The sequence below is a fragment of the Rhea pennata genome, chromosome 1, assembly GCF_028389875.1.
Source record: "Rhea pennata isolate bPtePen1 chromosome 1, bPtePen1.pri, whole genome shotgun sequence".
NCBI lineage: Eukaryota > Metazoa > Chordata > Aves > Rheiformes > Rheidae > Rhea > Rhea pennata.
In genome coordinates this window covers 42,229,384-42,241,714 of record NC_084663.1, presented here as the reverse complement: position 1 = coordinate 42,241,714, position 12,331 = coordinate 42,229,384, and the positions used below count along the sequence as shown (strand labels likewise).

Here is a 12,331-nt window from a genome sequence, read left to right as displayed (position 1 = left end):
GCAAACATATGATTACATGTTTGACAGATGACAATGAAAGTACCTCCATCTAAAAAGCTAAAAGATGAAAACAAAAAAGGCAATGACAACACTGGTAATAGTAGCTATTTGCAAAAGCTAACTTAGGTTCCTCTCAGCAATCAATGAAGATAGGCCTCTCTGAGCAGCAAACCAATTCAGACAAACTTGTTCTTTGAAGAGTACATTTTTGCTAACCTCTACAAGAGGATTTACTTTGTAGACTGAAAGTTAGTATTGGCGAATACATCTGCATAACATCCCCTCTCTTGAACAGGTCAGAAGTGAAAAAGTAGAATGGTAATTGTGGGAAGTATGTTGGCTAACTAAAACAAAACTCTCTAAATCAGAAAGTCATCGTTCCATGTCATTTGATCAATGCCAAGTCAGAAATGCAGCAAGTATATTACCTATGTGTTCTGTAAGCTGCCCACATTAGAGGTGTCATTCCATTTTGATCCATCATATCTACATCCTAAAATGAAAAAAAAAAAAATGCTGGTGAGATATGCATGCTCAAGTTTCAGTAACTATAAGATTTGAAGCTAGAAGCAGTATTTTATAAGACTAGCCAACTGAACTGGGGAAAACCTAGCAAGCTTTTAATATGCAATGTCTGTTTTCATTTTTAAGTATCATTTTATTAACACCACTTGTGCAAAGATAGGACCATTTCGATCTATTTTGGAAACTAAACAGTAGCCACAGGGTATATGACTGGTCATTTCAGTCTTAAATTTACCTTCAATACTAAAAGAAAAAGCAAAAAAAAAAAAAAACAAAAAAAAAAAAACACACAAAAACATACACACAAACTGTGTAATATTGCCCTCAAAGCAGGAAAATATTTAAATAAAATGCTCTAACATTTAACCAGCTACTTCATAAATTAACACAAAAAACATGACTTGGCATCCTACATGGTCACATGTATCTGTAGGTTTCTACTTACTTGCAAAGCAGTTTTACTTTACACATTTCCAAAGGTATTTACATATCTGAATATCAACTTAATAGAAACCACAAAAGGGTTTAAGTGTAACCAAAAGCCATTAATGAAAACAACCTATTCAGAAATAAAACTAATTTATAACCAAGTGCTGACTAAACAGATCAGTAAAGAAACAAAGGTATTCCACTATTATGCTTAACTGAACATTATCACTGAATGGCAAAACGTTATCATCCACAGCAACTGATTAATACAATCCAAGATAATCAGAAAGGAAAGCCTTTATTGCCTACAGGATTTTTTCCGTTATAGATCCTTGCCTCAGTAACATGGAAGCTGGGAATTTCTAAACACATTGGACAGATAAGATTCTCAAATATATTTGGGCAACTTTCATGGACTGCAAACACAAAACTACTCTAAAGACCTGCACAATTTTCCTTACAGACAGCAGAGCTCTGTCAATATCTCCTATGCTGCTTCCCTCAGTTCTTACTAGAAAAATTAGAAGTTTTTCAATAAAAACATTTGCTATAGAAACCCTTGACAGAAACCAAGACAGCAGATAACATTGCTTTTCATCTCTCCTAGAACTTTCTGCTTCTCTCCATGTTTGTCAGACGCCCATCACCCTGGGATCTTCACTGACTGTGCTGCTAGCCTGACCCAGGCAGAGATTTTCCAGAAAATGCAATCTAGTCTTCCAAATAACTGCTCTACGAAGCTCCCTGGCTTGCAGAAGCTTTTATATTTGAGGTTTTTGTTTCTAATTTGACAACAGAATAAAAATAAAAAACACCCAGACAAAACCACAGAAATAAAGACTGATTGACTTTGTGGAAAGATACCCATTATTTTATTGCACTGTTTTTTTTCATAAGTGTGTTACATGCATTGAGACCAGAATCCATGTCTAGTTGTCCCAGGCACGTGCCTGCACTGGATCTTTTTGAGCCTACTAGGGATGCACAGCAATGGAGACTCCCTTCCACCTCCTCTTGCCAAGAAGGAGATTAGAGGCAGACCTAACCTCAAGTTCATGCATCCTTCAGAAGTGTAACTGACAGTTCATATTGTGTGCACAAGACATTTTGAAGAATGTAAAAATTACTATACTACGAATAATCCCTCTTTCATCTTTTGATTTCATACAGAAGTGTTAACCTTTCGTGACCAACGGCAAGGTACCTGGCTACCTGCCAGTAGGTAAAGAGACTCCTTTAGCGATTCCATGCTGACAAATCAAAGTTACACTTTGCACTAGGTGACACTGACTAAAAACAGGTTACTCCCTGCACACCTTAACAGACTACCTGAAGAGCCTACAACTCATACTCAAAATAAGCTCTAGTGCAGGCTAAGGTAGATCCTTCTTCAAGGGAACTACAGTTAGTCCTAAAGAAACTGAGGTTCACTTGCACACAGTTTTACAGACATAATCTGTGGATAGCAGACAAATGGTCTAACAAAACCTCTCTAGAAAGTTTTGTTATTATACCAGATCATACTCTCATCACCCAAAGCAACATGAGGGTACATCCCCCCCAAAAAAGCCTCCTCCAACAGCATATACATATCTGGAAACTATTCATGTGCTCTAGCCTGTACGAACAGGTGTTTTGGTATTAACTTCTTGCCCAATTCTCAACGACAAGTCAATCTGATACTTCACAGGGACAGGTCTCTATGCCGTTAGGACAACAGTCTGAGCACTGCAAAAAGCAAAGATCTCAGTAACAAGTAAAGCAATGCAATGATTAAAAATTGCACAATCTGCTACCTTGTATACATAGTTCAAGCACAAGAATACTCTACCATAACCGGTACATTTATTAGTTGGTGCTGAAATCAGACAATTCTGGTTCTTAAACAGAACAACTTCGCATATCTAAAGACAAACCAAATTTTCATCCTAGGATATGAATACAGGATTTTGCATAAAAGCTTCCAGAAAGGCAAAATACAGGGCAGAAATTCTTATTTCCTGCATGGAATGGAGCTGTGGCAACTATCCTGCTGCTTAAACACAGTTTCTGAAAAGAAAAAACACTTTCTGAAAACACTGTGGTTGGCGAGTTAGAATTCTAAAGAGCAGCTAGAATCACAGCAGCATTTAGTGTTATCAGGACATTTAACAAATAACGGCCAAACACTACCATGCAACAGTATGGCCTTCTCAAAAGCACAAAAATATCAAGAGATAGCATTTAGAAATGTATTTAATTGCACAAAAGGAGCTTCCTTGGAACCACTATTTAGTTCTTTTAAAGCATGCAGGCCTTCGTAGAGTGATACATCATGCCCTTGCACAGAACTGTTCTCTACAAAGAAAGCTCTCTTTTACACAGACTGTTAATTCAGCAAAAGGGGACTTGGTCTCTCAAAGAGAAGACATATTTATAGGTTAAGTGTAAATAAAATTTATCAGAAAGAGTCGAGAGAAAGCATTTCCTAAGTTGAGAAAGCTAGTTACTCACTGAAAGCAAAGATCTCAGATTTCTGAGATCAGTCTCAGAGTCGTAAGTGGTAAAAGCTGAGCGCAGGCTGACAGATAATTTTTATCAAGCAAGGTTAGCACACACACACACACAAAAAAAAAACACCCAGAAGCAACCTTGTTCTTTTGAAAAAAAATAGCTCTGAAGAACCTAGTCCTTCATCAGGAATACAGACTGGCAGTCATGAAGAAGAAATATGACTTGCCTTATACTTCTGTAACTTAAATCAGTACAGTAGGTCTAGTGAGCAAACAGCACTTGGTTCAGTGTCGTACACTGGCCTGAACCCTGCTGGAAGAACAAACCTCAATACTGACAGAGAGCGAACAATACTTAAATGCCAGATTGCTTCTATCACACTGACATCTTCCAAATCCATATACCAGCTATTCCTAAGCCGCAGCTCAGAATCAAGCCCTAAGTAGCTCTGCACAGTAAAGCATAAAATTGCAACTCTGAGAATGAAAAAAATAGAAAAGAAATCCTACACCTGATAGCTGAACTATCCCTTCTCTATGATCTTAAGGAATCACAGATAATTCAGAATAAGTTTCAGAACATGATGCCACCCCAACAGTAACTTTACAGGAGCTTATGTATAATCTAAGCAACTGAGGTAAGATACGCCACTGAACTGAGAACACATACATTATCAGTTATTCAAATATCTGAGATACCATATTCATATCATAACTTATCCTGGAGTTATGAGTTTGTGTATCCTATGTCCTCATTTCCCTTTGGAATTTTAACTAATTTAAGTACAGTGTTAGGTAGTGACAACTTCAAACAGTTTAAGTGCTTTCATGCTATTTCAAAGTCCTTCTTCCTCCTCAGTAGGAGACAAGATAAAATAAAAAGCAACAGCTACCAGAAACTGCTGCCTCTTGGCAGAGTAGTGCTCCCTGGTGTAAAGGAGGGTTTATTTCCCAACTGAGACCAGAGGGAACTTGATCAAGGCTATTCCCCTGTAATATACTCCAGATGCCAGAGGACTGGACTCTAGCCTCAGATGGGAAGTTTTACTGTTGGCTGCTGCAACCCAGGAAGAGAACGGCACAGCATACTGAAACTGGGTTCCAGCCCTGCCTGAAAAAGGGACAAGAAACAATTAGGAACAACTTCAATTAGGAGCAAAACTAAATCAACTTCTCAGTTGTGACTCTGTTCTCTCCACAGCTGACTGGAGGCATGAAAGTTGGCTCTCCTCTGACCATACAGGTCCCCAAAGGATGTTAGGGCCAGCACTAACAAGGGGTAACAGTCTACATGGATTTATTTTGACATTTATTTATTCAATATTCACCACACAGGTACTACATGATGACACAAAATTATGCTCAGAACAAGGGGGAATATAATTTTTGGATCTAAAGAAAATCTGGTCTCTGTATAAGGAAAGAGAAAGCTTACATACAGTAATAGAGAAAGCCCACATAAGCAAAGGCAGTTACATTTCCAAATCCAAATCATGGTATAAAGAAGGAAGTAAAGACCAGTGTAAATAAAGCGAGCAATTAGTGATCCTACATATTGTTATTAGAGGAGAATACAAAGTAGAATCATGCAATGCCCACATGTTCCGTAGAAATTATGCAGTTTCTGTAGCTGTATGTAGTATAGCTATAGTATAGAATTGAGTTCAGTAATTTTTATTACAGTGCTATTACATTCAAATCAATATATAAAGTTTTGCTTTCTAAAGTGCTTCTGAAAAATAATGGGCAAAAATCAATTCAACCTTATGTCATGGAAGGAATACTGAAGCCATTAAATGCTGAATGTTATCTGATGTAAGAATCATCTTTTTAAAAGCTTATGATAAGGACAGCTGTTTCCAAGATACTAGATTTTAGATTTTAAAAGCAGCTTTGTCTGTCTATATATGTACATATGTATGTACACAAAGCTTCTCTTGGACTGAAGTATTATATGCTCAAACAGATAAATAGGACATTCTGTTTATAGACATCAAACAAACATTTACAGGGAGATTTCATAATCAAGACAGAGCATTTTAAAGGCCATTTATTCTTAAATTTAATGTACTTTAAACAAGTTCCAACACTTACAACATCTGCAAGATTCCTCTGATAACATAAAAACCCTGTAAAATTATGCATAAGAACAAAGTACAACATTTTATCCTGATGAAAAAGGATTTCTCTCCACTCATTATGCTCATATAAAATAATTATATATGATCAGCATCTTCTTGTGTCTAGCCTGATCTCTACTATATACTAAATGCTGTGTGATAAACAATTCTGCAATACAAACCAATCAGTGCATATAGCATAATTTATTTTCTAAAAAGAATGTTGGCACAGATTTTCTGCAGCAAATTTAGTATTTGTTACATGATATAGCAATATTTTCCAGCTAAAATTGACCAAAAGCACTGATTTCACAGTGAAATTCTACAAACTCACAGCATCATATTCCACTTCCTATTGAAAGAAAAATCAGAATACAGATTTGGGAACAGCATTAACTAAATTGTAAAAAGAGGAGAGGGTTCTCGTTTTTCTATGTGGTCTGCAAACTTGAGTGTCAAATTTTGCATTTCAGGCACATATCTGGCTATCTATAACTTACTTATAACGAAGGGTGAGTAGCAAAAAGGTGAATGTAGTTTGCAGCATACAAAACAAAGGATGGGAGACTGAGAATAGTACCAAGTACACAGGCTACACACTTAATAGATACAGGAATGATACAAGAGGCAAGCAAGAGTGTTTTTTTGTTGCTATTTTTTAAATCTAGACACACATGTAACTATAGCAATAAAAAGTTGTGGACTGAGGGGCAAAAAAGTGATGACTTCTGACAACTTTTCGTCATTAGCTTTTTCAGCCATGTCTAGCCTGATGCTTCTATGAAGACTACTAAAGTATTCCTTATCATTGTCACTGTGAGCATTTAAAAAAGTTAACTTCAGTAGAAACAAAGAGTGGTTAAAAAAAATATCATCTAGAATTTCCACATGCTATGCCAAACATATATATATGAATTAAAGCCAAAGCACTTGGACCACTGTTCAAGGAGATTAAGGTAAAACAGATGGTAAATGCATCAAATACTGTAATCTATAGTAAAATACATTCAATTATTTCTATGTCTAGTCAGGTAAATTTTTTGTATTACTTAAATCATAGATGTAGTTTTCAATTGTTTTCCTATTCTGAATAGAATCTATTTAAATATGATATTACTTAAATTTTACCTGTCTCTTTGCTATCAGGTAAGCAACAATCGAAGTATGTCCAAACTGGGCAGCCAAATGAATACAGCTACATCCTTCTCCATCAATTAGCGACGGATCTGCCCCATACTTCATCAGCTGTACAACCATGGATAAGTGACCCTGTCTAAATGTAACAAAACACAAAAACAAACAACTGAATAACTATACACAGAAAAACTAGCAAGATTTTAATATCTGAATAGGACAAAAACATTTAACATATTAAATTATACTACTGGAGCTTCTAAACTTTGACTTACTCTTCGAATGATTGTCACGATCTGGTTCTGCAACTCAGTAAGCAAACTCATTCACACAAGCATTTCTCTGCAGCCAACAAATGCATCACATGCAGTTGGCTTAGGTATGTTGTGAAGCAAAAGGCCAGCCAACAACAAAAAACACAAAACCAAGTCATTAGCTCATATATTCAATCTATTGTGACTTCTTCAATTCTACACATGAAACCAGCTATTTTAAGAGATGTTAAACTAGTTTATACACTCCTGATTTTTGTGGGGCATACGGTTTCCTTCTACTATTAAGAGCAGTACTGGTATAAAAATGGGGAGAGAGGAGGTAAAAAAGTGGGCCTACATCTTTTCCATGCTATATTAAAAGTTTAAATGTATTTTTGGCATAACGAAAATGGGAATTTTATTCCTGTTAATAAGGGGAATAACTGTCAGCACAGTTTCCAACACAAGCAAAAAGACCTTGAGTCTATCAGAAACACCTTTGGACAATGCTTCATATAACAACAGATTACAGCTATGAACACCAAGATAATTAATCAAGCATTTCTACTATTAAAACACTGAAAGTCAAGCATGAGCTATAATACCAAGAAATACACATGCTAAAACCTTTAAAGATTGAGTCTAACGAGTGAGTTCTCATCTTAAATTATTTTGATACATTAAATGCTCTAAAAGCTAGTGTGCCAACTCTCCTTTTGCAGTCCACAGTTACTATTATGTACAGTGTACCTTTCCTGCCTATTTCTATGCAGTAGTCTGAAGAAATAGCCACTAAGACACTAAGGCTGTCTTATTTGCCCAGTCACTCATCATTCTTAGACCATCTTCAATATTATAAACCCTATTTTTTCCCTTAGGTTCATCTTTAAAACTCCACAAACAATAGACCACTGTGAAAAAAATACCACACAAGACTCATTCCAAGCCACATCTGCACAAGTGTTGTTCAACTCCAGAAAGGAGACAAAAATAAGATCTAGGAGTAAAACAACGTGCCTATTAACACTTAAAAAAAAAAAAAAAAACTTTTTCCCATCACAGTGATCACCTTCCTCTACACCAGAAATAGATGAGACAAAAGTTAAACCATATGCTGTAAGCTCTTGTAGCTCAAACATACTACATTCACAGTGGGTCCAGTTAACAATGGCCACACTCATTCTTGTGTGAAATATCTTCATAATTTCATAAAACAATCAGTATCAGATTCCAGTTAAAGAAAAACAAGGCAGGAAAGGAAATCCCAGAAGACTTTTCCCCACCTTGTTGCCCAGTGAAGTGGAGTAGAATTTAAATCTCCTCCCAGCTGATCAACGATTGCACCTTTTGAAATATAGTATCTAAAAAAAGCAAGAAAAGTAAGTATTATTCTCAATTCCCTCTGTTAAAAATAAAGTACGCACATTAAGAATGTTTGAAGTTATGTAAAACAGACAACTACAAATCAAAACTTTGGCTTGCCTTCACATAAACTTGTTTCTTAAAAGGTCATGTACATATGTTGGATTTTTTGTCTTTTTTGATGTGGGTTGGGAGAGCAGGGATGCTTCTTAATGTTTTACACATGCTATTGTATCCTAGTTCAGTTCCAGTGCAGAACAAAAATGCTGTGTTTATTAAGACAAATTTGCTGCCATCTAGAGTATTTAATAAAATTGATTTTTTGTTTTGTTTTTAAGACTCACATAATCTTGCTAGGTTAAAAAGAATTCTAAATGTAACAACAAAAGAAAAGGCTGCTGGAAGACTGGCACATTTAAAGAATTTTGGCTAAGACAAAATAAAATTTTACATAATTCAACTTGTAGCATATGTCAGCAGTGGAATGTGTCAGTTGAAGTCACTGTTCCAAGTATTAATACTTGTTATGTTTACAGCTGAGTACTTAAGATGCTTGCCAGTTACAGTTAAACAAAGGACAAAAACACTGGTTACTTTAAAAATACTTTAAAGTGATGGGCTAGAAGCTTTCTCCCTCAAGAATATTTTAAGTAGAAAACTAAGAACACCTGTAAGAACAAAATACGCTGCCCAGATTTAACCCATAGCAATTCATATTCATGTCCATTTGTATTGTAAGCTGTTTTCTGCACTACTTTATCTGGGATACTAAAGTATTACTCTTCCAAGGAGAAAGAAAATGTGTATTACACCTAGTGAAAATTAATGTTTTTAAAAACCAGACCTTCCCCCAAAAAACTTAGAACATTGGTTCTTCATTCAGTGCTATGCAAGCCAGCAAAGAGAGAAGTTACTACTAACAGATCTTCAAAAAGTATGATCTAGCTATAAATTCATAATGCTTGCACATTTCAAGTACTGGTGCCTGTAGTCTGCAAGGTATGTATGAAACCTACTCTCCCATCCTTCAAATCTTCAGCATAGGGCTTACAGTACCTCTATTCCCTCTCACTATTTCAAGACTGGTGGGAAGAAGGACAACAAACAAAATCTGAAAAACATGTTACTGCTAAGTAACTACCTTTTCCTTGCATCCTTATGCATTTACAGCAAGTGCAACTTCAAAACAGCCTGCATGTTACCTATAGGAACAGCTGAAAAATGCATTAGCTAACATTCATGCTAAAAGCTCCACAAGAAAATCTTTTCATAGATTTAGAACTTTAGAGCTTTAGAACTGTCAGATACAGAGATGTTCTTCAGCAGAAGCACCAATATCATACAACTCTGATATAACGAGGTCTTACTGCCAATCCTACTGTCCTGTTGCCTTGGCAGGACAGTCTACTCAAACGGCCACAGATACCATCAGGGGAGAGAAAAAAAAAAAGCAAAATCTTTGCTGAAATTACTTAACTTCTGGATTTATCAAAAAGAGTCACCAAAGATATTCTGAGAGGCTTGGTGAGGCTGAAAGGGTAGGTGGAAAAGCTAAGATTTATTCTTTGCTGTTAAAGAGACAAGATTATAGTCCTGTATTGAAATCAAAATCAGCTGGCTAATTCTATTCCAAATCATGTAGACATCCACGCTAAAAGATGCCAAGCACGCAAATTTAGTTTAAGCAACATACCTGGATTCAAAGCAGGCAGATCTGGTAAGAAACTGCCTTAGGAAGCAAATATTTTCACTGTTCTCCATGTTAGAATCATCTTTATCAAGCATCAGAAAACTGCTCCTGCTTGGATGAAGTACTTTTGGGATTAAAGTACAGGCATTCAATGGTACTAAGAGGAGGAAAAGGAGAAGAGACTTTTGTCTGGAGAAACCTACAACAAATCACAGAATGCTTGAGGTTGGAAGGGACCTCTTGAGATCACCTTGTCCAACTCCCCAGCTCAAGTAGGGTCACCTACAGCACATCAGACAGGGCAGCATCCAGGCAGGCCTTGAGTATCTCCAGAGAAGGAGACTCCACAACCTCTCTGGGAAACCTGTGTCAGTGCTCCGACACTCCCAGAGAAGTTTTTCCTCACATTCAGATGGAACTGCCTGTGTTTCAGTTTGTGCCTGTTGTCTTTTGTCCTGTCGCTGGGCACCACTGAAGAGAGCCCAGCCCCATCCCCTTCACACCCTCCCTTCAGGTACTTGCACACATTGATAAGATCCCCTCTCAGTCTTCACTTCCCCAGGCTGAAGAGGCCCAGCTCTCACAGCCGTTCCTCATAGGGCAGGTGCTCCAGCCCTCTGATCATCTTTGTAGCCCTATGCTGGACTCTCTCCAGTAGCTCCAGGTCTCTCCTGTACCGGGGAGCCCAGAACTGGACACAGTACTCGAGATGAGGCCTCCCCAGGGCTGAGTAGAGGGGCAGGATCACCTCCCTCAGCCTGCTCGCAACAGTCTTCCTAAGGCACCCCAGAACATCATTGTCTTTCTTGGCCACAAGGGCACACTGCTGGCTCACGGTCAACTTCTTGTCCAGAAGCCCTCCCAGGTCCTTCTCCACTCCGCAGAGGTGCTGTCCACCAAGTCAGCCCCCAACCTGCCCTGATACATAGGGTTAATGCTCCCTAGGTGCACGTGCCTTGTTGAACTTCATGAGAGTCCTCTCTGCCCAGCTCTCCAGCCTGTCAAGGTCTCTCTGAATGGCAGCACAGCCCTCTGGTGTATCAACTGCTCCTCCCAGCTTGGTATCATCAGCAAACTTGCTGAGGGTGCAGTCTGTCCCTTCATCCAGGGTACTGGCAAGGAAGCTGAACAAGACAAGACTGGAGCCTGTAATGATCCCAGGGGACACCACTAGCTACAGGCCTCCGACTAGACTGTGCTGCTGATCACAGCCCTCTGACCTCTGCCTTTCAGCCAGTTCTCAAGCTACCTCACTGTCCACTCATCTAATCCACACTTCTTGAGCTCATCTAGGAGGATGTTATGGGAGACAGTGTTGAAAGCCTTGCTGAAGCTGAAGTCAAGTTACACCACGTCCACTGCTCTCCCAGCACTGCTCTCATCTACCCAGCCAGTCGTTCCATCATAGAAGGCTATCAGGTTGGTTAAGCAGGATTTCCCCTTGGTGAATCCATGCTCCGTACTCCTGACCACCTTCATTTCCGCCACATGCTTAGAGATGACACCTTGGATGAGCTGTTCCATCACCTTTCCAGGGATGGAGGTGAGGCTGACTGGCCTGTAGCTTCCTGCATCCTCCTTCTTGCCCTTTTTGAAGACTGGCATGACATTGGCTTTCTTCCCAGTCTGCAGGCACCTCTCCTATTCTTCATGACTTTTCAAAGATGATGGAGAGTGGCCTAACAATAACAGCCACCAGCTCCCTCAGCACTCGTGGGCCCATGGATCTGAGAGCATCAGGTTTGCCTAAATTATGTCTATCCCAACCATCCTCGACCAAGGGAAAGCCCTCCTTTCTCCGTACTTCCTCTCTTATCTCTAGGCTCTGGGATTCCTGAGGGCTGACCTTAGCAGAAAAGACTGAAGCAAAGAAGGCATTCAGTGACTCTGCCTCCTCTGTATCCTGGTGTCACCAGCAGCAGGCCCACATTTTCCCTAGTCTTCCTTTTGCTACTGATGCATTTAAAGCAGCACTTCTTGTGGTCCTTGACATCCCTTGCCAGATTTAATTCCATATAGGCCTTAGCCTTCCTCATTGCATCCTTGCAGACTCTGACAATGTTCCTATATTCCTCCCAAGTGGCCTCTATCTTCTTCCACATTCTGTGTACATTCTTCTATTTCAGTTTTGCCAGGAGCAACTTGCTCATCCATGCAGTTCCCCTACCCCCCTTTTCTGGGCTTCTTACTGACAGGGATGCATCAATCTTGAGCTTGGAGGAAGCGATGCTTGAATATTAACCAGCTCTCTCAGACCTCCCCTCCTTCTAGGGCCCTAACCCATGGGATTCCTCCAAGTAGGTGGTCCCTGAAGAGGCCAAAGTA

The 12,331-nt window shown here is 38.8% G+C and overlaps 1 protein-coding gene across 1 annotated transcript in view; it reads right to left on the bottom strand.

Annotated features, from left to right (window-relative positions):
* ZDHHC17 (zinc finger DHHC-type palmitoyltransferase 17) overlaps window positions 1-12,331 on the bottom strand; it is a 79,768-nt gene that overhangs the window by 33,531 nt on the left and 33,906 nt on the right. Inside the window, exons 4-6 of the mRNA XM_062584724.1 lie at window positions 8,238-8,315; window positions 6,695-6,839; window positions 429-493 (exon numbers count right to left, since the gene is read on the bottom strand). Of these exons, the coding sequence (XP_062440708.1) occupies window positions 429-493; window positions 6,695-6,839; window positions 8,238-8,315 (288 nt within the window). The remainder of the gene's footprint in view (window positions 1-428; window positions 494-6,694; window positions 6,840-8,237; window positions 8,316-12,331) is intronic.